The sequence below is a fragment of the Heterodontus francisci genome, chromosome 3, assembly GCF_036365525.1.
Source record: "Heterodontus francisci isolate sHetFra1 chromosome 3, sHetFra1.hap1, whole genome shotgun sequence".
Taxonomy (NCBI): Eukaryota; Metazoa; Chordata; class Chondrichthyes; order Heterodontiformes; family Heterodontidae; genus Heterodontus; species Heterodontus francisci.
The window spans coordinates 171786115-171811095 of record NC_090373.1 but is presented as its reverse complement, the minus strand read 5'-3'; the positions used below and the strand labels follow the sequence as shown (position 1 = coordinate 171811095).

General features: G+C 41.8%; 1 protein-coding gene across 2 annotated transcripts in view; it reads right to left on the bottom strand.

The window, feature by feature from the left end:
* The window catches only part of LOC137364356 (zinc finger CCCH domain-containing protein 6), a 68530-nt gene that overhangs the window by 11177 nt on the left and 32372 nt on the right, over positions 1 to 24981 (bottom strand). The window contains exons 2-11 of one of the 2 annotated variants that reach the window (XM_068027617.1): positions 18823 to 19012; positions 18554 to 18670; positions 16804 to 17062; positions 15878 to 16008; positions 12845 to 12973; positions 8495 to 8606; positions 7151 to 7260; positions 5721 to 6061; positions 2298 to 2893; positions 563 to 805 (exon numbers count right to left, since the gene is read on the bottom strand). In XM_068027617.1, coding sequence (XP_067883718.1) covers positions 563 to 805; positions 2298 to 2893; positions 5721 to 6061; positions 7151 to 7260; positions 8495 to 8606; positions 12845 to 12973; positions 15878 to 16008; positions 16804 to 17062; positions 18554 to 18670; positions 18823 to 19012 — 2228 coding nt within the window. Of the gene's footprint in view, positions 1 to 562; positions 806 to 2297; positions 2894 to 5720; positions 6062 to 7150; positions 7261 to 8494; positions 8607 to 12844; positions 12977 to 15877; positions 16009 to 16803; positions 17063 to 18553; positions 18671 to 18822; positions 19013 to 24981 lie in introns of both variants that reach the window. The other variant, XM_068027616.1, reaches the window with a different exon arrangement.

Here is a 24981-nt window from a genome sequence, read left to right as displayed (position 1 = left end):
GTGGTCAATGCTTGCCCAAAACACAAATGATTCAAAACTTTGCCTGTAAATTTGGAAGCCTCAGTTGTTTAAAGCTCCTGGGTCTGAAGGACTCAAAAGACTCAGTTCTCAATTGGTGGATTTTAACCAATCAGGGAGAAAGCCTTTTCAGTCCTTTAAAGAGCTGCCCAAATCTGGGCTGTGCATAAGTAGGAGGTCACAAGCCAGATCAAGAGGCGCTTACTTTAACCAGAGTCCAGCACAGCTTACATTCTACCCCACCCCAAGGATGGAGCAAATTGCAGAGATTTCTGCATAATGGTTGAATAAATGAGGAAGAATTAGGCTTATCTGCATTGCCTCCAGTCTGCCAACACTCAGTGTCTAGATGCACACACAAGGATTAATCACTTAGTTAGGAACCTGATAGCTCTCAGCACCCAAACTCCACCAACAGCTGGCACCTTCAGTAAAATGTGAAAAATTGGCGCAGCAAATAAAAATAAAAACGTCTTGGGTAGACATTAAAAGAGTTAACAACATTCAGTGACAGAACCAAAGTAACAGCATTTTTAAGACCAACCTTCATCTCTGCTCTGCAGCAACTGTGACTGGTTGTTGTCCGAGCATCCCTCTTCCTGTTGCTTCTGCTTAATTCTTAGAAACAGAGCTTTTTGTTTGGCTGGGAGGAAGTCTGGAACAGTAACAGTAGGCTTACGACCTGCTGAACTGCTGGCATCTGATTCAGTGTCACTATCTCTAGAATCGTCTGTGCCCAAAAAATACTGATGATCTCTCTGCTCAGATGCCAAATTTGATATTCCATCTGCATATTTAAAAAAACAAAAATGACATTTGTTCCTTCTTAGCCACTAAGACACTGCCAATGGGTCACAAATAAGGTACTTCAAGGAAACTACCTGCCTTTATATATATTTTTCTGAAATAACCATTATCTTGTACCATTCAATTTGATTGCACTATTATAATGTTCAGATTAATTTCTACTTTGTGTCTTCCTGCCAGTTAATAGGGCTGTTAAGAAGGCATATGGTGTGTTAGCTTTTATTAGTAGGGGGGTCGAGTTTCGGAGCCACGAGGTCATGCTGCAGCTGTACAAAACTCTGGTGAGACCGCACCTGGAGTATTGCGTGCAGTTCTGGTCACCGCATTATAGGAAGGGTGTGGAAGCTATGGAAAGGGTGCAGAGGAGATTTACTAGGATGTTGCCTGGTATGGAGGGAAGGTCTTACGAGGAAAGGCTGAGGGACTTGAGGTTGTTTTCGTTGGAGAGAAGGAGGAGGAGCGGTGACTTAATAGAGACATATAAGATAATCAGAGGGTTAGATAGGGTGGATAGTGAGCGTCTTTTTCCTCGGATGGTGATGGCAAACACGAGGGGACATAACTTCAAGTTGAGGGGTGATAGATATAGGACAGATGTGAGAGGTAGTTTCTTTACTCAGAGAGTAGTAAGGGCGTGGAACGCCCTGCCTGCAGCAGTAGTAGATTCGCCAACTTTAAGGGCATTTAAGTGGACATTGGATAGACATATGGATGAAAATGGAATAGTGTAGGTCAGATGGTTTCACAGGTCGGCGCAACATCGAGGGCCGAAGGGCCTGTACTGCACTGTAATGTTCTAATTCTAATTCTAATAAGCAAGGAACCATTTCCAGGTCATAATATGGTGTTAGGACATGCACAAGACTCGTCTGAGTTAACTGTTTGCCTACACATTTGGTTGGAATGCAAAAGCCCAGTGAAGGCTCATAATTTACCACCTGGGGAATTGCGAGCAAGAAGCCTTTCTTGTTTTCTGTGATGCAACATGGCATCACAAAGCACAATCAGGAACAAATCAGTTTAAAGTACCTCACTGCAATATTGAAAGAACTCAGTATGCATATCAAATTAAAACATTTTTAACTACATTCTATGTAATTATTTTTTGTAAAGCACAGAAACCCGCTATTCGGCCCAAGTGGTCCATGCTGGTCTTTATGCTCCACACATGCCTCCACTCACTATTCTACATCTAAAGAAATCAGCGTAACCTTCTATTCCTTTCTCTTTTGCCATAAAGCATGTTTCAACAGCATGAACAATTAATTTCTAGTCACCTGAAACCATTACTAGAGTACTTCACCAGAAGATAGAGGGAATGTTTGTCCCAACTCCATAGTGGGAACCCTGTCAGTCTTAGACCAGTATAAAAATATGAATATAGATTTATGTCCAAGCAGTGTCTGAACAAAGGTTATTTTAAATGTAACATACTGTTCCCTTAAGCAGTTTAGGTGATAATCATGCCATACCTCCCATATGGTTTTCTTGCTCCAAATTATGCACTGCTTGCTGTGAATAATACGAGTTATAGAAGTCCACTGGATTTTGGATTTGCTGGTATGCAATGTCTTGCTGGTACGCAATGTCTTGCTGCATTTGTTGAGATGCATCGACTGGAAACTGTGGATGAGTCTGACTTTGTGATGGTGGCAGTATCTGATGTTCCATGGGCATGTTCATCATAGCTCCCTGAAATCCCATCTGACCCAGAGCTTCATTTGGTCCTGCATTCATTGGTGGACCAGGAAATCCTGGCGGGAGAGGTAAACCAGGGTGTCCTGGAGGAACCGGTGCTCCAGGCTGGCCTTGTAACACTGGCTGTCCAGGTAAGCCTGGAGGCATGACTGGACCTGGCATACCTTGTGGAACTGGCAGATTATGTGGAGCTGCAGGGCAAGGGGGACCAAAACCACCTGGAGACTCTGGAGGTCCATTGGGTCCTGGAGGCATCATGTTTTGTTCTGGACCTGGACCGGTTCCAAACATCTGGGGGGGAGGTGGTGGTGGTGGTTGGTTTCCTTCGAATGGAGGATGTGGGGGTGACTGGTTATTACAATACTGCGACCTACAAAAAAAAAATGATTTACGATTAACAGGTAGAAAACTATCTCTTTCTCTAAACCAACTAGTGAGGCAATTTACCACTTAAAGTCTCCTTGCTACGCTACGCCCTCTAAGACAGATTCAATTTTTTTTTAAAAAAAACAACCACCCTTATAAGTAGAGGTCCATCAAACTTATAATGAATGAATGCCTCACAAAATCTGTTTTATGGGAGCTGAAAAGAGCCTGTTTTCCAAACCTCGAATGCTGTTCTGTATTCAAATTGTTGACCATGCTACACTCTCTTCAACCACATGTTGCTCAGGCCATTTTCTGGTGATCAGAAACTGACTTTGTGGAAAGCACAAACCCATCAATGAAAACCTATTTTACTGCAGTGCTATAACAACTGCAGACTGGGGTAGGAAAGCTGCTCAATTTCCCCAAGTATAGAACCTGAAGTAGCATTAAATGTAAATTTCTTCTTGTTTTCCTATAAAGAGAAAGTCAACTCTTTAACCCCAAAATGATACTTTCAAATTGCTTAGCTAACAATTCAATCAGCTTGGAGAGCACTGCTGTTGTTCGAAGCAATGTACTATTTATGAAAATTCTTTAGACCCTTACTGCCATTTTAAATAGTTCCATAAAATCAAATTTGCAATATGTAATTAAATCTGGCAGATATAATTCATTTGTGCAATATATTTTACCCATCATACATTCTCTGCACAAAGCAATAGGTTAAAAGGGTTGGAAAAGTCTCCAGGGTTCTGGATATGAGGGTAACTAATTCAATGGTCCTATGGTTTTCATAACCAACTAGGCCTTTACGACAGACCATTCTCAGATTTGTAGAAAAAACAGGTTCATCATAATGTAAGCATTTTGATTTTTTTTTTAAACTCACACTTCTTCAAACTAAAGTTCAATATAGTGCTTTCAAAATCATACAGGTGAAGACAAACAAGCCATTTGGAAGATAAGCCTGATGCTTGCTACTTTATGGTGCATTTACACTACATCAGTTTAGCATAGAGGTGAAGAAGCATTTTGCATTTTACTCCTACACTAAACTTACATCATGGTAGACAGTGATGTTCCCCAAAGGTCATTGTTAGGACCATTGCTTTTTGTGCTATATATAAACAACTTGGATTTTGGGATACAGAGTAGAATTTCAAAAATTGCTGCTAATACTAAACTTGGAGGAGTGGCAAGCAGTGAGGATGATACAATCTACCTGCAACAGAACATAGATAGGCTAGCAGAATGGGCAGACAAGTGGCAGATGGAATTTAATGCAGACAAATGTGAGGTGATGCATTTTGAAAGAAGGGATAAGAGGCAATCCTCTTCTTCTTTGGCCGGTGGTCAGTGGTTTGTGGAGCAGCACCTGGAGTGGCTATAAAGGCCAATTCTAGAGTGACAGACTCTTCCACAGGTGCTGCAGATAAAATTGGTTGTTGGGGCTGTTACACAGTTGGCTCTCCCCTTGCGCTTCTGTCTTTTTTCCTGCCAACTGCTAAGTCTCTTCGACTCGCCACACTTTAGCCCCGCCTTTATGGCTGCCCGCCAGCTCTGGCGATCACTAGCAACTGACTCCCACGACTTGTGATCAATGTCACAGGACTTCATGCCGCGTTTGCAGATGTCTTTAAAGCGGAGACACAGACGGCCGGTGGGTCTGATACCAGTGACGAGCTCGCTGTACAATGTGTCCTTGGGGATCCTGCCATCTTCCATGCGGCTCACATGGCCAAGAGAGGCAATATATATTTATAAAGTGTGCAGAAATAGAAGGACCTGTGGGTGTACATGCATCGATCTTTGAAGGGGCAGGAAAGAGTGGTTGGTAAAACATGGGATCTTGGGCTTCATAAATAGAGGCATAGAGTACAAAAGCAGGAAAGATATGCTGAACCTTTATAAAGCTCTGGTTAGGCCCCAACTAGAGTAATGTGTCCAGTTCTGGTCACCACACTTTAGGAAGGCTGTGAGGGCCCTTGAAAGGGTGCAGAGGAGATTTACTAGAATGGTGCCAGGGATGGGGATTTTAGTTGCAAGATTAGGTTGGGAAAGCTGAGGTTGTTCAGCTGGGAGCAAAAGAGATTGAGGGGAGATTTTATAGAAATGTGCAAGATTACGACAGGCTTAGATAAGTTAAACAAGAAAAACTGTTCCCCTTAATTGATGGTACAACGACTAGGCAATACAGATTGAAGGCAAGAGATAAAAAGAGGGAATGTGAGAACATTTTTTTTTACACAGCAAGTGGTAATGACTTGGAACTTGCTGCCCAAGAGGGTGGTGGAGGCAGAGACAATCAATGATTTCAAATGACTGACTGGATTGCTCTGAGGAAAGGTGGCATGGACTCGATGGACTCTATGCTGTAAATGACTCTGACCTGACTGGATTCCAAAGTAATGTGGACTGAGACTCACCCCTCCACAGCCTCACTCCACTTTGCTCCACATTTAAGATTGTCTCAATTCCAGATATGATATAGACTGCACCTAGCCAAAAACTGTATCAGTATGAACCAAAATCTCTTTCCACTGAAACCAGTTGTAGCATAAATGCACCCATATTGAGCCTTATAAGTAAGTTAGAGAATGTGAATACGTTGATTATTGGGAGGAGATAAGGAAACCACAAACGACTGTCTAAAAATAATAAACTGGGCAGTTTTATGTACGTCCACCACCATCTATTCAAATCAGAAGATTGTACATTTGCACTAGTAATGCATACTAGTACATTCTAAACTCAGTTTACTTTGAATGAAGTGTGCAACCCATTGTACCTGATCACTGGCTTTTATTCCAATATTAAAATCAACTTACCTCAGACCCATCTTGTGAGCAAAGACAGTCGTTGGCTGCACAACAATATCAAAGATAGAGGGAATCTTCCTCCCTGGTGAAGTTGCTTGTGGCTGGTTGCCAGGAGGACCCATTGGCATTGGGCCAGGAAAGTTTGGTGGTTGTGGAGGAGTTGGTAGTAATCCAACCCCTGGCGGTGGCTTTGGAAGAGGAGTTATACCTTGTTTCCTAAGTTCTTCCACTTCATGTTTATCATCATCTTCGTTATATACATACTCATAATCATATTCATAATTATCAAAGTCATTGGCATTGCTGTGGTCATTGTTATGGTCATAATTTGTATTTTCATTGTTCAACACCTGACAAAATATAATGAACATTAATTTGTCAAGCAGGTATAGGTTTAATAAATAATTTTGCACAATTTTGAAAGCAAGCATAAATTTCCAAGTTTAGGAATTAAATTTTATTTTTTTTTAAATTTTATTTAGAAATACAGCACTGAAACAGGCCATTCGGCCCACCGAGTCTGTGCCGACCAACAACCACCCATTTATACTAACCCTACAGTAATCCCATATTCCCAATCACCTCCCTACACTAGCGGCAATTTACAACGGCCAATTTACCTATCACCTGCAAGTCTTTGGATGTGGGAGGAAACCGGAGCACCGGGCGAAAACCCACGCAGACACAGGGAGAACTTGCAAGCTCCGCACAGGCAGTACCCAGAATTGAACCTGGGTCCCTGGAGCTGTGAGGCTGCGGTGCTAACCACTGCACCACAGTCCTGGCTGTTAAGAAAAATACACCTACAACTGAACACTCTTGCTTAGACCAATAGTTGGTAATTAAAATGCAACTTGATCATTCCTTGTCAAGTCTATAATCCTCACAGGAAAATGTGAAATGCCACACGCAGAAATGATCAATGGCCTTAGTTTCTAGCTTCATACTTGGCCTGACTCAATCTAAAAATGTGATTCAGTTGAAGACACAACACAAATCCAACACCCAATTTTATCAGAAGCATTTTAGGTTTTCATTCAATAATACAAAATTAGTGATTCTCCCACTCCAGTAACTGCTGTAAGTGACGATTCTTATTGAGTCTTAAAATAAGACTCAGGCACCTCAATCGTAGAAGGCAGCACAGCTAACCCTATACTTAACCATCCCAGATACACTCTCACTTACACACACACACCACTGAAGCTGGATGGCCAGCAAAATATAATTCAACAATGATATATTGAAACCAACTTCATATCACCAGTAATATACTTGCTAAAATCAGCTAACACATCATAGATCAGCAAATGAACTAGAGAGCTTCCTGGTCTGTACCACTGAATGGCACACCATATTGTGCATTTCCATACAAAGCTATCAATAGAGCTATTTGAGATACATTTGATGTTTTAACTCGCATGCATTTGTTGACAAACCTTGTCTAACAACTCCCTTGTTTCTTCAGTAAGTGGTGCATGAGAGAATTTGCAGTTGTCTCCTTGATAGCACTTTGCTCCTGTGTGGTAGAACTTACATGGATATTCACGTAAAAGTACATTAAGGAACATAGTTAATTTAATTAGAACGCTTAAAAACAAGGAAATCTGTGATCTGTGGGAAAGAATTTTTAGAACTCATGAAATCTAAAGGACCACTTCTTACAAACAAGTACAAATTCCTATTAATAAAATGCAATGGAAAAGCTTATCAAGTAACATAATGAACCACATTTACACACTAATTCATTTAATGCTATAAGAGAGCACCTTGAAAACACACCATTCACAAAGCTGGTTAACCACCTCATTTATCCAGATGGATTTCAACTGCACTTGCATTAACTGAAAAAACTGGACTGGGGAGGGGAAGAAGAAAAGAGGTGATAAAAGCACAAACAACACAAATGATGCACAAACGTGGTGTGGCAAGGTAAATTGGATAGAACGTTAAAGATACATTCCAATGGTTGCAGAAGCAACTGTGAAAGTAGAAACATGTTAACTTTAGTTTTTTTTTAGTCCATGGGCATTACAGTAATAAAGCTATTTCTGACATGAATTACTTGTATGACTAATGTTAATGGCTGCTTCAGCATAATTTGTGAACTAAAATGAGAAAAAACTCAAGGCGAAACGTGTTTTACCAGACCTGTAATTCAGAGAATATTTCTGCATATAAAGGCTATACTGAATTGATTAATGATTAGAGATACAGCACTGAAACAGGCCCTTCGGCCCACCGAGTCTGTGCCGACCATCAACCACCCATTTATACTAATCCTACACTAATCCCATATTCCTACCAAACATCCCCACCTGTCCCTATCACCTACTTAAACTAGTGACAATTTATAATGGCCAATTTACCTACCAACCTGCAAGTCTTTTGGCTTGTGGGAGGAAACCGGAGCACCCGGAGAAAACCCACACAGACACAGGGAGAACTTGCAAACTCCACACAGGCAGTACCCAGAATCGAACCCAGGTCCCTGGAGCTGTGAGGCTGCAGTGCTAACCACTGCGCCACTGTGCCGCCCCTTATAAGTAAGCCCAAAGATAATCATGAAATCATTGTCTTCACTGATTTTTAATACAGAAATACAGCTACCTTTTCCTGTGGCTCATTTAAAGCAGCTATTTAAACCATTAGTACTGGACTTGTAGTTTTAATCAGAAAAGGGACAAATATCGAAGAAGTGGACCAGTGTATGACACTAGGTCTAATGAAAGCCAAAATTTGAAAATGAATGTTTACATGTACATGGAGCTGATAAAGGATATCATGCATGAAAATGCAGTTATCTCCTTTGGTACAAAACCCATTTAGGTAGAATTTGCAGATGTCTTTCTTCTTCTGTATGGCTGCATCATGACTATATCTGCATTGGTCCCCCTATTTAAAAATTAAAAACAGCTACATTATAACAAGTCACAGCAAAAAGGAAGCAAATTTGATGATGTTAGAAAATACTGTACTCTTGAAACTTTGTGCAAGTTGCAAATTTCTTGAGGCTTGAGACTTCCCAGGATATAAAAAGAGGTAAACTTAAATGACCACTCTTGTGCACCTCATAAGTACCAGTTACAACGGTATTATTGGAGGTGTTAACCGGTTTTCAGTTACAGATGTGTCTGGTGTGCATGGGTGTGTCTGTGGCACACGCCACCCTGTAAGTTTCTGCATGCTTGTCTGCCTGTGTATGAATAAACTAAAAATCTATGTATTCAAGTATGACGTTCTATTCTACAGACAGTAGTGATGGACGCGATTCCCCATTCTGTGTTGTATAAAATTATTCCTCAACTTACTTCAGATAAATTAAATTAGTTGTCTTAGCCTGAACTATTAAAGTAACAGCTTGGCATTTTCAAGAACATTTGGCGATGGACATCCTGTATGACCGCTGTTTTCAACTCAGCAAAGCTCTTTTTTATTCGTTCATTCGTGGGATTTGGGTGTCACTGGCTAGGGCAGCATTTATAGCCCATTCCTAATTGCCATTGAGAAAGTGGTGGTGAGCTGCCTTCTTGAACCGCTGCAGTCTTTGGGGTGCAGCAATACCAAGAGTGCTCTTAGGAAGGAGTTCCAGGATTCTGAAGGAACGGCAATATAGATCCGTGTCCGGACGGCGTGCACCTTTGAGGGGAGCTTGCAGGTGGTTGTGTTCCCATGCATCTGCTGCCCTTATCCTTCAAGGTGGTAGAGGCCATAGCTTTGCAAGGTGCTTTCGAAGGAGCCTTGGTAAGTTGCTCCAGTGCATCTTGTAGATAGTACACACTGCTGCCACTGTGCGTTGGTGGCAGAGGGAGTGAATGTTTGCGGATGGGGTGCCAATCAAGCAGGCTGCTTTGTTCTCAAAGGTGTTCAGCTTCTTGAGTGTTGTTGGAGCTGCACCCATCAGGCAAGTGGAGCATATTACATCACACTGCTGACTTGTGCCTTGTACAAGCTTTGGGGAGTCAGGAGGTGAGTTACTCACTGCGGGATTCCTTGCCTCTGACCTGTTCTTGTAGCTATGGTATTTATATGGCTACTCCAATTCAGTTTCTGGTAACCCCCAGGATGTTGACAGTGGGGGATTCAGTGATGGTAATGCCATTGAATGTCAAGGGGAGATGGTTAGATTCTCTCTTGTTGGAGATGGTCATTGCCTGGCACTTGTGTGGCACGAATGTTACTTACCAATGATCAGCCCAAGCCTGATTGTTGCCCAGGTCTTGCTGCATCTGCACATGGGCTGCTACAGTATCTGAGGAATTGCGAATGGTGCTGAACATTGTGCAATCATCAGCGAACATCCCCACTTCTGACCTTTTGATGGAGGGAAGGTCATTGATGAAGCAGCTGAAGATGGTTGGGCCGTGAACCTGAGGAACTCCTGCAGTGATGTCCTGGGACTGAGATGACTGACCTGTCAAATGCTACCGTGATGTCAAGGGCAGTCACTCTCACCTCACCTCCGGAGTTCAGCTTTGTTGTCATGTTTGGACCAAGGCTGCAATGAGGTCAGGAGTTGAGTGGCCTTGGCGGAACCCAAAGTAAGCATCAGTAACCAGGTTATTGCTGAGCAAGTGCTGCTTCATAGCGCTGTTGACGACCCCTTTCATCACTTTGCTGATAATCAAAAGTAGACTGATAGGGCGGTAATTGGCCAGGTTGGACTTGTCCTGTCTTTTGTGCAGGGGACATACCAGGGCAATTTTCCACATTGCTGGGTAAACGTCAGTATTTTAGCTGTACTGGAACAGCTTGGCTAGGGGAGCACAAGTCTTCAGTTCTATTGTCCGAATGCAGTATCCAGTGCCTTCAGCCCGTTTCTTGATATCACGTGGAGTGAACTGGATTGGCTGAAGACTGGAATCTGTGATACTGGGGACCTCAGGAGAAGCAGAGATTGATCATCCACCCAGCACTTCTGGCTGAAGATGGATGCAAATGCTTCAGCCTTGTCTTTTGCACTAATGTGCTGGGCACCCCCATCGTTGATGAGGATATTTGTGAAGCATCCTCCTCCTTTTAGCTGTTTTAATTATTCATGACTGCAGAGCTTAGATCTGATCTGTTGCTTGTGGGATCGCTTAGATCTGTCTATTGCATGCTGCTTCTGCTGTTTGGCATGCAAGAAGTCTTGTGTTGTAGCTTCACCAGGCTGACACCTCATTTTTAGGTATGCCTGGTGCTGCTTTTGGCATGCCCTCCTGCATTCTTCATTGAACCAGGGTTGGTCCCCCGGCTTGATGGTAATGGCAGAGTGGGGGTTATATTGGGTCATGAGGTTACAGATTATGGTTGAATACATAGAAAACAGGAGCAGTAGGCCATCCGGCCCTTCTGGCCTGCTCCGCCATTCAAAAAAGATCATGGCTAATCGTCTAACTCAGTACCCTGTTCCAGCTTTCTCCCCAAATCCCTTGATCCATTTAGCGTTAAGAAATATATCTATCTCCTTCCTGAATATATTTAATGACTTGGCCTCCACTGCCTTCTGCAGGTTCACCACCCTCTAAGTGAAGCAATTTCTCCTCATCTCGGTTCTAAATGGCATACTTCATAACCTGAGACTGTAACCCCTGGTTCTGGACTCCCCAACCATCGGGAACATCAATTCTGCTGCTGCTGATGGCCCACAGCACCTTATGGATGCCCAGTTTTGAGTTGCTAGATCTGTTCAAAATCTATCCCATTTAGCACGGTGGTAATGCCACACAACACAATGGTGGGCAGCCTCAATGTGAAGACAGGACTTCGTCTCTGCAAGGACTGTAGGACTGTACGATCGCCACTCCTACCAATATTGTCATGGGCAGATGCATCTGTGACAGGTAAATTGGTGAGGACAAGGTCAAATAGGTTTTTCCCTCTTTTTGGTTCCCTCACCACCTGTCACAGACCCAGTCTAGCAGCTATGACCTTTAGGACTCGGCCAGCTTGGTCAGTTGTGGTGCTACCGAGCCACTCTGGGTGATGGACATCGAAGTCCCTCAGACAGAGTACATTCTGTGCCTTTGCTACCCTCAGTGCTTCTTCTAATTGGTGTTCAACATGGAGAAGCCCTGATTCATCAGCCGAGGGGAGGGAGCAGTAGGTGGTAATCAGCAGGAGATTTCATTGCCCATGTTTGACCTGATGCCTTGAGACTTCATGGAGTGCAGAGTCAACGTTGAGGCCTCCCAGGGCAGCTCCCTGCCGACTATACCACTGTGCCGCCACCTCTGGTGGATCCGTCCTGCCGGTGGGACAGGACATACCCAGGGATGGTGATGATGGCGTATGGGACATTGTAAGGTATGATTCTGTGAGTATGACTATGTCAGGTTGTTATATGACTAGTCTGTGGGACAGCTCTCCCAATTTTGGCACAAGCCCCCAGATGTTAGCACAGAGGACTTTGCAGGATTGACAGGGCTGGGGTTGCCATGATCCGTTCCAGTGCCTAGGTCGATGCTAGGTGGTCTGTCCAGTTTCATTTCCTTTTTTTGGACTTTGTAGCGGTTTGATAGAACTGAATAGCTTGCTAGGGCATTTAAGAGTCAACCACATTGCTGTGGCTCTGCAGTCACATGTAGGCCAGAACAGGTAAGGACGGCAGATTTCCTTCCTTGAAGGACATGAGTGAACCAGACAGGCTTTTACAACAATCAACAGTGGTTTCATGGTCACCATTAGACTCTATTTTAATTCCAGATTTATTAATTATATTCAAATTTCACCATCTGCCATGGTGGGATTCAAACCCATGTCCCCAGAACATTAGCTTGGGCCTCTGGGTTACTAGGCCAGTGACATTACCAATACGCCACCGCCTCACCATTTGTGCAGCAAACCATTCCTGCCCAATGCATGTTTTAAATTTGAAGTTGCTTTTCACAGTGATGTGGGTTCATCTATGGCAATCTGATCTGTTATGAATTGAGTGTTAGAAAAGGGACTAAATATAATAACCATGAAAGAGAACTATCCACAACTTATGTTTACAATCTCAGCTGTGGTGGGTGGAAGAAGGGAGAAGAGCAAGAAGTTCCACACTACTTTTAATCTACAGTTTTTTTTTATCACTGATGCACACCAATAACTCACTTTAGATGATCGAGAGTGCATGACATACACAAATTTTACAACGAAAAACGTACCCTAGTACAGCGTCCCTCCAGAAAATACTTGCATATGCCTCCTTTCCTAATCTTTTCACCTGTACCGTGGTATGAAAAATCTTGATTTTTCTTCTTCTTCCGGGAAAAATTTGTATTTCCATAACCATCCTGCTAAATACAGTATTTAGATAAGTAATATTGCTTTAAACAAAAAAGCTCTTTTCCTTCCATTTTGCATAAATAGCAGCTCAAAGCTAATAAATCAAGGCTAATTAGTACAGCTTTCTAAAATTCTCAAGATTTGTCAGATTAGTTTCTATCCACCTTCTTAATCATTTAATCGGCGTTGTCCCTACCCAAATGTATGCAACAAAAATTATCTGGAATAATTATCTTTTTTCTAGAGCAATGCAAACATAATTAAAACAGTGCAGTGAAGCTTGCATTTACCTCTGGTATGCAGGTGTAAATAAATCTTTTCACTAGAGAAAGTAAAGAAGGAGACTGTGGTGATCTTGGTTGGATGAAAATAAAGAGGAGGTACATAAAAGATTGGCAGTTCTCAAAGCAGACATGTTATCTGCTCCCGATGGGATCCATCCTAGGTTACTGAGGGAAGGAAGCGTGGAAATTGTGGAGACTCTTAACCACAATCTTCCAATCCTCCCTGACTATGGTGTTGGAGGATTGCAAATGTTATACTGTTTAAAAAAGGAGAGGGGGATAAACCTGTCAACTACAGGCCAGTCAGTCTAATGTCAGTGTTGGGGAAATTTAAGAGATGATAATCTGTGATCAAATTAATTAGCATTTGAAGTAATATTGACTAGTAAATGAAAGTCAGCATGGATTTGTTAAGGGCAAATTGCCTTTGACTAAATTGAGCTCTTTGATGAAGTAAAATTGAGGGTTGTTTAGGGTAGTACAATTGTTGTTGTGCACATGGACTTTCAAAAAGTATCTGACAGAGAACCACATAATAGATGTTCGCAAAATTAAAACTCATGGGATTAAAGGGACAATGGCAGCATAGATACAAAACTCGTTAAGTAACAGAAGCCAGAGAGTAGCGGTGAATGCTTTGTTTTGCAGACTGGACTGTATATGGTGGTCTTCTGTAGTGTTAGGACCACTGCTCTATTTGATATATTCATGAACTGGACTTGAGTATACTGGGCATTATCTCGAAGTTTGATGACATGAAACTCAGAAATGCATTATGACAAACTAGCGCCTTTTACAACCTCAGGATACCCCAAAGCACTTTACAGCCAATTAATTAAGTTTTGAAATGTAGTCATTGTTGTGATGTAAGATACAAGGCAGCTACTTTGTGCACAGAAAGCTCCCACAAAAAGCAATGTGCTAATGACCAGATAATCTGCTTTACTGACATTGATTGAGGGATGAATAATGACACCAGAGAGAACTCCCCTGCCCTTCTTTGAAAATAGTGTCATGGGATCTTTTATGTCTACCTTAGAAAGAAGACAAGGTTAACGTCTCATCCAAAAAACGGCACTTCTGACAGTGCAGCACTCCTTCAGTACTGCAGTTGAATGTCAACCTAGATTTTTGTGCTCAAGTCTCCGAAGTGGCACTTGAACCCCTACCCTTCTGACTCAGAGGTGAGTAAAACCAACTGAGCCACAGCTGACACATATACAAATCTTGGAAGGTGGCAGGACAAGTAGCGAAGTCTGTTAAAGAAAGGATATGGGATCCTTAGCTTTATTAATACAGGAATAGCATACAAAAGCAAGGAAGTTATGCTAAACCTTTATAAAACATTGGTTAAGTCTCAGCTGGAGTATTGTATTAATTCTGGGTACCACACTTTAGGAAAGATGTCAAGGCCTTGGAGAGAGTGCTGAGGATACCAGAGATGTAGGACTTACGTGGAGAAACTTATGAAGGTGGGGTTGTTCTCTGGAGCAGAGAAGATTAGGAGAAGATTTGATGGAGGTTTTCAAAAAAAAGAACAATTTTGACAGAGTAAAGAAAGGGAAACTGTTTCCAATGGCAGAAGGGTCAGTAGTCAGAGGACACAGATTTAAGATGCTTGGCAGAAGAACCAGAGGCAACATGAGGAAGCTTTTTTAAAAAAAAAACTAAGTGAGTTGTTCTGATCTGGAACGTACTGCCTGAAAAGAGTGGTAAAAGTAGATTTAATAGTAACGTTCAAAAGAAAATTGGATAAATACTTAAAGGGAAAAAATTGCAGGGTTGTGGAACTAATTGGATAGCTCTATGAAAGAGCCAGCACAAGCATGATGCGCAAATATCCTCCTTCTATGATTCTCAAGCAAATAAAGATTATATATGTCAACACTGATTTTATTTGCAAAATTTTGACATTATATAAGTACTTCAATTTTTGGAAAATAATCTACAAATGGTTTTATGTTTACAATCTGAAGTTTGCGACACAATTTTGAATTGGTGGAGCCATTAATCCAATCTGCTACAATGCCAAACATTTAAGGTAACGGGGAGGCTGAAGTGTTTATGAAGCAATATTGCACCAAGGGAGTTTAGACAACATAATTAAAACAAAACGCAAAGGAGTTTAATGTCCCCGAGATCTATTGCTTACAGGATATATTTACAAATAATGAATCTTGGCTAGCTTCTTGGTGGTGGTGATGGTGGTATAATATGCTTATCATTTAAATACAATAGCTCTGTCCAATTAACACTTTAAACTTTTTATTGCCCACACCAATTGTGAAGGCCACACCGCAACCTGCATTTCTGATCTCTTCTCTGAGAAATACTCAATGACTTGTGGGTCATTAATCCCTCACATACTAAACTCCAGCAATGAAGAATCTAAGTTAAAAATGGAACACAGATAAATCTATTTTTTATCAGAATGGCATATTGCACAATAAATAGCAGCAGAGCTATCAAATGACATAATTTAAGCTGCATGATATAGGATACTGTTCCATTGCATCTTACAGAACAGCATATCTTAATTTAGTTCAAGTTGGAATGACAGAAATTAACGTTTTCATTTAAGTTCTGGTAAAGGATATCACAACACTAAATAGCTATTTTTTTCTTTACCTCATCACTAGCATCCATCATACCACCATCAGCTCCTCTTCCAGGTCCCCAAACCTTGCGCTTCTGTTTTGGTTGTCCTCGCATACCACGGCCCCGACAAATTCCTCGACCTCTACCCTTCTGCATAATACCTGAAACAATTTCATATCAAATTAAATTTCTAAGTTTATTTTGTACCCTCAAATTATATATGCCTTTCCCAGCTAAGACCGGTGTCCAAGTCTATGTTCTAGAAGCTGCACATTAGAAATTTGGAGCCACTCATGTGCATTTCTCTTCTCATGGGGAAGTGAATTCTAGATGGAATTTTGCATGGCAGAGAGCAGAGAAATTGGAACAAGGAATCACAGACCTGACTTAGCATATTTCAGTCCCAATGCATCTTTGTAAGTCATTTAAAAGTATTCATAGGTAAAGGATTTTGATAACTGGATAGTCTAGTGTGCTATACACTAGTCTTTTACTTGGGTTAAAATAGCACAGATTGGTGGGATGTAGGTTTCTTCTGTCTGTTGGGCCACAGGGGTTCTACATGAAATGCACCTAGCCATTCTCTACCAATTGTTAGTGAAGATGGGATCACAGGCCAAAACTTCTCCAAATTCAACATTAAGTTGCCAATCTCACACAAAGAAACCACAGGATGGCTGGTGCATGGAATAAAAAAAGCTAGACACTCTAAGCTTAGGGCTGGGATACATTATTAGGTTAGATTTACTTTGCATTACTCAATGCTACAGCCGACTCAGGAATGTTTTGATTCGAGCACTTGGTGCCTGATAATAGTTGCGCCCACAAATAATCAAGTTATTTGACTTCAAATGCAGCAATGTACCACTCTTAGAAGCCACAAATTCATTCCTAGTAAGCCACGTTTCAGTTCCAAAATACATTTTCTAAAGATACTGACTGACCCTTCTAGATACCTTTCATTCCAGGCTTTCGCATCTGTCCCATAGGCGGCCCCTTAGGAACCATAACTGTTGAGGCTTCCTTTGCCTGCTTGTACTGTTTCAATTCATTAGCAAAGTCATCACACTCCTCATCTTCATAGGCATCATACTTCTCCTCACTGTAGTCGCTGTATTCAGCATAATCTCGGTTATCAGCCTTGTTGTTGTTATAACATTTCTGTGCAGGTAAGGGTGCAGGGGATTTCATGTAATTTCCAGGTCCTTGTGCATGCTAAAAAAAGGTAGCCACGTTAGATCCAAAAACAGCAGAAGTCAATGTCAGCTTCACCTTAACACTGTCAACTGAGTAGCAGACCCTTAACAAACCTAGACTAAATGCAGACCAAATTAAGTTAAGGTTTCCTCTCAAAGTTTTTTTTAAAATGAGGTGGAAGCATTATGATCATTCAAGTGATGGTATTTGAATTGATAGCCAAATACAATACCAGTCACCATTTAAATTCATCAACTTCACTTTGTAGACTGACAGAATGCAGGAAACAGAATGCGAGAAATATGGTAAAGGTGGCATTTTGAAAATACTGATCAACATTGGAAAAGCAATCTCGTTGAGCTCAGTACTGCACAGCACCAAATATGTAGAATTCCATCAGTAAAATGGGAAGAAATCTTCCTATCTACAGGGCTGAAATCCTCATGCCAGATTAGTTTGACTGGAATCATTAGCCGTCTCCTGTACTCAACGAAAATCAAGAATGGTGCCGGCACTTGGAGAAAAAGCAAGCACTGTTGCACTGAATAATGCGCCAGGTGCAACATGAGGGAATGGGAAGAGAGGGGGAAATTTTAATGAAAGTGACTGCACAAGATATTTCTTAAAGGGATATTGCCCCTTGGTGACTAGAGTATAATATATTTATGGGGAGGATGAATAAATGAACACAATGCAAGCTTGGATTTCTAATCACATTTGGCCAAAGATGCACAGAAGGTATAAATTAATATTTAAAACTACTCCAACAATAACTTACATGGTAACACAATGTCTTGCACTTCAGTCATGTGAAGAAATCTTAACCACATGTCGTGCATTTCAAAGCTGCTTAACAATTCTAAATTTACCCAAAAATTCAATTTGAATCTGGAAAGGTAATAGTTAGAGATTGAATACAAAATATTAAGCGGTACTACAGGATGTCTTGCAGTGCTACTCCATCTGAGGATTTGGCATTGAAGAGGACAGCAATGAGCTGTTATGATGATAGGTTCCTGACCAAATTGGAAATTAAGATTTTTTTTGTGCTACAGGCAATTTATTTAAAAAGTGTCACCAATGCTATATGCCAGACTTTTAGATTGGTGGTTGGGGTGGGGGGAGGGGAGAGGAGTTGCAAGGAAAGAATCTCAAGATACCATAAAGGACCACGTATATGTGCGAAATGGACCACTCAGCATGTCTTTAGGTTAAATTTTCACTTTGAAATTGAAAGGATTGTACATTTTTTCTGCATTACTCAAGAACATTTCCTTGTCAGCTGGTTAAAAAGAGAAACAGACATGCTCTTTTTTTTTTAAACGGCATGACTCCAAGCCCACATCCTCCAGTTTTACCTGCTTCATGAAGATTTCCTTTAGCAGCAGGGCTGAAGTAGAGTGGTTACTCAACACAAATTAGTACATACATTAAAGTATATGTACTAGATTAGCACAAAATACAGTCTTCCTATTTAAAACTACGTCACAACCATTTTTGGTTACCTACCGGAGGAAAGGGAGCATCATATTCCCTGTAGGGTACAGGACCTTTCTTGTAGGACCTTTCAGTATCAATATCAGAGTCATAACTGAAGTCTGAATCACCACTGGAAGGAGAATGTCGCTGCAAAATAATTTAAGGTCACTCAGTATAAGGCCCTAAATACCATAAATGTGAATGCTTAAAGAGGATGTATTATTTTCTACAATAACCAAATTATGTCTGTAGAAAACAGGCAAAGACACTAGTTGAACAGGGTCATCTGTTAACAATACCTTATGTTTCTCTTTCTTTCTTCTCTTTGTTTTTTTCTTTTCCCTTTCTTTTTCTCGCTTTCTCTTCTTCTTCGATCTTCTATGGGATGATTTATCCTCTTTCTCACTTTCTTTTGGTTCTTTTTTCACATCCAGGTTCCCTTCAAGTCCATCATCATCTATTTCTCCATCTTCAAGTTCCCCATCCTCCCTGTAAAGTGCAAATACCACCATCATGCTCAAGAGTTACAGCATGTTTAATGACAGTTTGATCTGGGTAAAGCTTTCCCTTTTTAAAAAAAAAAATTGGCTTTTTAAAATAAAACTGTCAAATAATACAAAATTGCTCGCTGCACTAATATCAAAACCAAACAGCTGCAGCATGCTGACCAAGTGATCACTTGTAATGGTGAGAAATTAAATAAGTTGTGTATATTACCTATTATTTGTGCAAGGTCCATATTTCAGACAAATCAGGCTTCCAATGGATAATGCTAAATCAGATTCACTTTTCAGCGAGAACAGTAAATGTTTGAGCAAAAAAAAACACTTTCAGTTTTTCCACTACTATTCTGTAATTGGATTTCAGGACCAGTTAATAAATATAATTCAAAATCCTTCACACAAAAAAAACTGAACTACTGAAGAGCTGACAGTGCCCATTTGAAACAAAATTAACTCTACAATATGGCTCTTTCTACTCATAGAACAGTACAGCACAGTACAGGCCCTTCGGCCCACGATGTTGTGCCGAACATTTAACCTACTCGAAGATCAAACTAACTACCTACCCTTCATTCTACTATCATCCATGTACCTATCCAAGAGTCGCTTAAATGCCCCTAATGTATCTGCTTCTACCACCGCTGGCAGCGCATTCCACGCACCCACCACTCTCTGTGTAAAGAACCTACCTCTGACATCTCCCCGAAACCTTCCTCCAATCACCTTAAAATTATGCCCCCTGGTGATAGCCCTTTCCACCCTGGGAAAAAGTCTCTGGCTATCCACTCTTTCTATGCCTCTCATCATCTTGTACCCCTCTATCAAGTCACCTCTCATCCTTCTTCGCTCCAATGAGAAAAGCCCCAGCTCCCTCAATCTTTCTTCGTAGGACATGCCCTCCAGTCCAGGCAGCATCCTGGTAAATCTCCTCTGCACCCTCTCTAAAGCTTCCACATCCTTCCTATAATGAGGCGACCAGAACTGAACACAATATTCCAAGTGTGGTCGAACCAGGTCTTTATAGAGCTGCAGCATAACCTCGCAGCTCATAAACTCAATTCCCCTGTTAATGAAAGCCAACACACCATACGCTTTCTTAACAACCCTATCAACTTGGGTGGCAACTTTGAGCGATGTATGGACATGGACCCCAAGATCCCTCTGTTCCTCCACACTACCAAGAATCCTGTCTTTAAGCCTGTATTCCACATTCAAATTCGACCTTCCAAAATGAATCACTTCACACTTTTCCAGGTTGAACTCCATCTGCCACTTCTCAGCCCAGCTCTGCATCCTGTCAATGTCCCGTTGCAACCTACAACAGCCTTCCACACTATCCACAACTCCAGCAACCTTCGTGTCATCGGCAAACTTGCTAACCCAGCCTTCCACTTCCTCATCCAAGTCATTTATAAAAATCACAAAGAGCAGAGGTCCCAGAACAGATCCTTGTGGAACACCACTGGTCACCGAGCTCCATGCTGAATACTTTCCATCTACTACCACCCTCTGACTTCTATGGGCCAGCCAATTTTGTATCCAGAAAGCCAACTTTCCCTGAATCTCATGCCTCCTTACTTTCTGAATGAGCCTACCATGGGGAACCTTATCAAACGCCTTGCTAAAATCCATATACACCACATCCACTGCTCTTCCTTCATCAATGTGTTTTGTCACATCTTCAAAGAATTCAATAAGGCTTGTGAGGCATGACCTGCCCCTCACAAAGCCATGCTGACTGTCTCTAATCAAACCATGCTTTTCCAAATAATCATAAATCCTGTCTCTCAGAATCCTCTCCAATAATTTGCCCACTACCGACGTAAGACTGACTGGTCTATAATTCCCAGGGTTATCTCTATTCCCTTTCTTGAACAAGGGAACATTTGCCACCCTCCAGTCATCCGGTACTACTCCTTCGGACACACTTCCAGAGTCAGCAATATTGCATGGAAATACTGCAACAAATAGACAAGGTTCAAGACCAATGCCGGGAGAACAAAATGCTGGAGTTATAACAAAGGGAACATATACTGAAACAAAGAGCGAGCAGAACTGACACAATCATAGAATAGTTCCAGTACAGAAGGAGGCCATTTGGCATGGCGTCTCAGTACTGGCTCTCTGCAAGAACTCAGCTCAGCTTTATCCATAGCCCTGCAAACTCTTTAGTTTATCATCCAACTCCCTTTTGAAGGCCATAATTGAATCTGCCTCCACTACACTCTCAGGCACTGCATTCCAGATCCTAATTACTCACTGCATAAAAAATGTTCTCATGTTGTGTTTGGTTCTTTTGCCAATCTCCTGAAATCCATGTCCTCTGGTTCCCGACCTTTCTGCGAATGGGAACAGTTTCTCCTCAACTACTCTGTCCAGACCCCTCATGATTTTGAACACTTCTATCAAATCTCCTCTCAACCTTCTCTTCTCTAAAGAGAACAGCCTCAGTTTCTCCAATCTATCCACATATCTGAAGTACTGCAGCCTCTCTAATGCATTCATATCGTTCTGAAATCAGACACAATACTGCAGTTGAGGCCGAACCAGTGTTTTATAAAGGTTCACCAGAACTTCCTTGTTTTTGTACTCCAAGCCTCTACTTATAAAACCCAGGATCACAGTATGCTTTTTTTTAACCACTTCCTCACCCTGCCTTGCTACCGTCAACGATTTCTGCACATATACCCGTGTTCCTGCATCCCCTTTAGAACTGTACTCTATTTTACATTGCCTCTCCTTGTTCTTCCAACTAAAATGTATCACTTCACACTTCTCTGCATTAAATTTCATCTGCCACGTATCTGCCCATTCCACCAGCCTGTCTACATTCTGTTGAAGTCGAGCTATCCTCCTCACAGTTCACAATACTTCCAAGTTTTGTGTCATCTGCAAATTTTGCAATTGTGTCCAGCACCCCCAAGGCATGAACTAGAAATGACAGCAGTAAGACAAGGTTAGTGAGGCACAGCAGAAACCAACAGTCATAAAAGAACTGAGATATACATAGTTTATGCCTCCAGCTTAACTTTCCAGGTATAGAGGCTCTTTTTTCCTCTTCTTCACCTACCTGACACCCCCACCCCCACTCCCCTTCTTTTGCAGGCAGTGACTCATGCACAATTACAGTCCCACTTGCACCAGTAGCTCACTCAGCAAACTCAGTTTGGTTTCTGCTAGGGCCATTCAGCTCCTGATCTCATTACAGCCTTGGTCCAAACATGGACAAAAGAGCTGAACTCGAGGTGAGTGAGAGTGACTGCCCTTGACATCAAGGCAGCATTTGACTGAGTGTGGCAACAAGGAGCCCTAGCAAAATTGGAGTCAAAGGGAATCAGGGGAAAAACTCTCCACTGGTTGGAATCATACCTAGCACAAAGGAAGGTGGTTGGGGTTGTTGGGGGCCAATCATCTCAGACATCACTGCAGGAGTTCCTCAGGGTAGCATCCTAGGCCCAACCATTTTCAACTGCTTCATCAATGACCTTCCCTCAATCATAAGGTCAGAAGTGGGGATGTTCGCTGATGATTGCACAATGTTCAGCACCATTTGCGACTCCTCAGATACTGAAGCAGTTAGTGCACAGATGCATCAAGACATGGACAACATTCAGCTTAAGCTGATAAGTGGCAAGTAATATTCGCGCCACACAAGTGCCAGGCAACGACCATCTCCAACAAGAGAGAATCCAACCAGCTCCCCTTGATGTTCAATGGCATTACCATCGCTGAATCCCCCACTATCATCCTGGGGGTTACCGTTGACCAGAAACTGAACTGACCAGCCACATAAATGCTATGGCTACAAGAAAGGGTCAGAGACTAGGAATTCTGCAGTGAGTAACTCACCTCCTGTCTCCCGAATGCCTGTCCGCCATTTACAAGGCACAAGTCAGGAGTGTGATGGAATACTCCCCACTTGCCTGGATGGGTGCAGCTCCAACAACACTCAAGAAGCTCGACACCATCCAGAACAAAGCAGCCCCCTTGATTGGAACCCCATCCACCACTTTCAACATTCACTCCCTTTACCACTGACTCACAGTGGCAGCAGTATGTGTGTACCATTTACAAGATGCACTGCAGCAACTCACCAAGGCTCCTTTGACAGCACCTTCCAAACCTGCGATTTCTAAAACCCAGAAGGACAAGAGCAGCAGATGCATGGGAACACCACCACCTGCAAGTTCTCCTACAAGCCACACACCATCTATCTTGGAACTACATTGCCGTTCCTTCACTGTCACCAGGTCAAAATCCTGGAACTCCCTCCCCAACAGCACTGTTGATGCACCCATACCCCAAGGACTGCAGTAGTTCAAAAAGACAATTAAGGATGGGCAATAAATGCTGGTCCACCCAGCGATGCCCACATCCCATGAACGAATTTAAAAAAACGTCACCAGTAGAATCACAGAACAATACAGCACAGAGAGCAGCCATTCAGCCCACCATGCCATTAAGCTTGCTCAACAGATAGCACGTAAAATACCTTGTTCACTGCAGAATTATATATTTTTTTACCATTTGACGCATTTCATCCTAGAATGTTTAGTACATCAAAATTGATTTGCTTTCCTTCATACTTGACAGACTCTTTGCTCGCTTACTGGGTGACCTCTTTTTAAAGAGCTATCCCGTTAGTCCCACTCCCTTGTTTTTTCCCCATTGCCCAGCAACTTTTTTCCTTTTCAAGTATTTATCCTTTTGAAAGTTATTATTGAATTTGCTTCTACCACCCTTTCAGGTGTTGCATTCCAGATCATAACAACTGGCTTCATTTTTTTTTTCTTCATGCGCCCTCTGGTACTTTTGCCAATTACCTTAAAGTACTTCATCCAAATGGCCGTTCCCCATGTGGCAGCCAAGTCTGCATTCACTGGTAGCCCATTTAATAATGGGAAACATCATAACCCTGACTAAATATGTCCAGCAGGAATCACTGAATACCATTGAAGAGCAAAAACCCTTGCTGATTGTTCTCCTAACTAATGAACACCAGTGGGTCAAATAAAGCAATCTCGCTGTCTATTATTTAAATTTCATACAAGCCCAGGATTCGACTCAAGAGATTCTTGTCTATGTAGATCAATTTCACATTACTCAATGCATTTACCTAATTAGCAAGAGAAGCCAACTGTTCTACCCACCCACTCCCATAGAATTTCTTAACTGATAGCTCAATTTTAAGCACAATCTTTGCATTTTTGCAGAAGATACAGTCCATCCTGCTTGAGTTCGGTCTAAGATGAGCTAACATAGGGCAGACACATACAAATTACATCATCCCAGGGCTACGGGATTGGCAATGACGCAATAGGGAAAAAAAATGTTTTCACTCTGACTACCCAGACTTCCCTGCTTAAAGTGCATGAATGGATGCTGGGGAAAGGCACAGCTGATCTTTGGTGTGAAACACATACCGCACAACCCAGTCAAATATACGCCACCACCCAGGCACACACATGAAGACATCAAAGTAACAGCAGTGAAAGTGCATGAGTCCAGTAAAAGTGCATAGGAGTCCACCATGAGTCACTTCCGTCAAAGGAATAGAGAGGGAGGGGAAAGGGGGAATTTGTAACATATCAAAACATTTCTCCCTCAAAGAAAACTATTAAAAACTTATTTACAGTTTGAGACACCTTGCTGGAAAAAAAACCCACTTGATCCTGTGTAAAGAATAAATAATCTTTGCTGCAATTCTAAAATAATACAAAAGACTTGCATTTATATAACGTATTTCACAACCACCGGATGTCTCAAAGTACTTTACAGCCAGTACTTTTTTTTTGGAAGTGTGGTTACTATTGTAATGTAGGAAATGTGGCAGCCAATTTGCACACATCAAGCTCCCATAAACAGCAATGTGATCATGACCAGGTAAGTTGTGGTGATGTTGATTGAGGAATAAATATTGGCCAGGACACCAGGGATAACTCCCTTGCTGTTCTT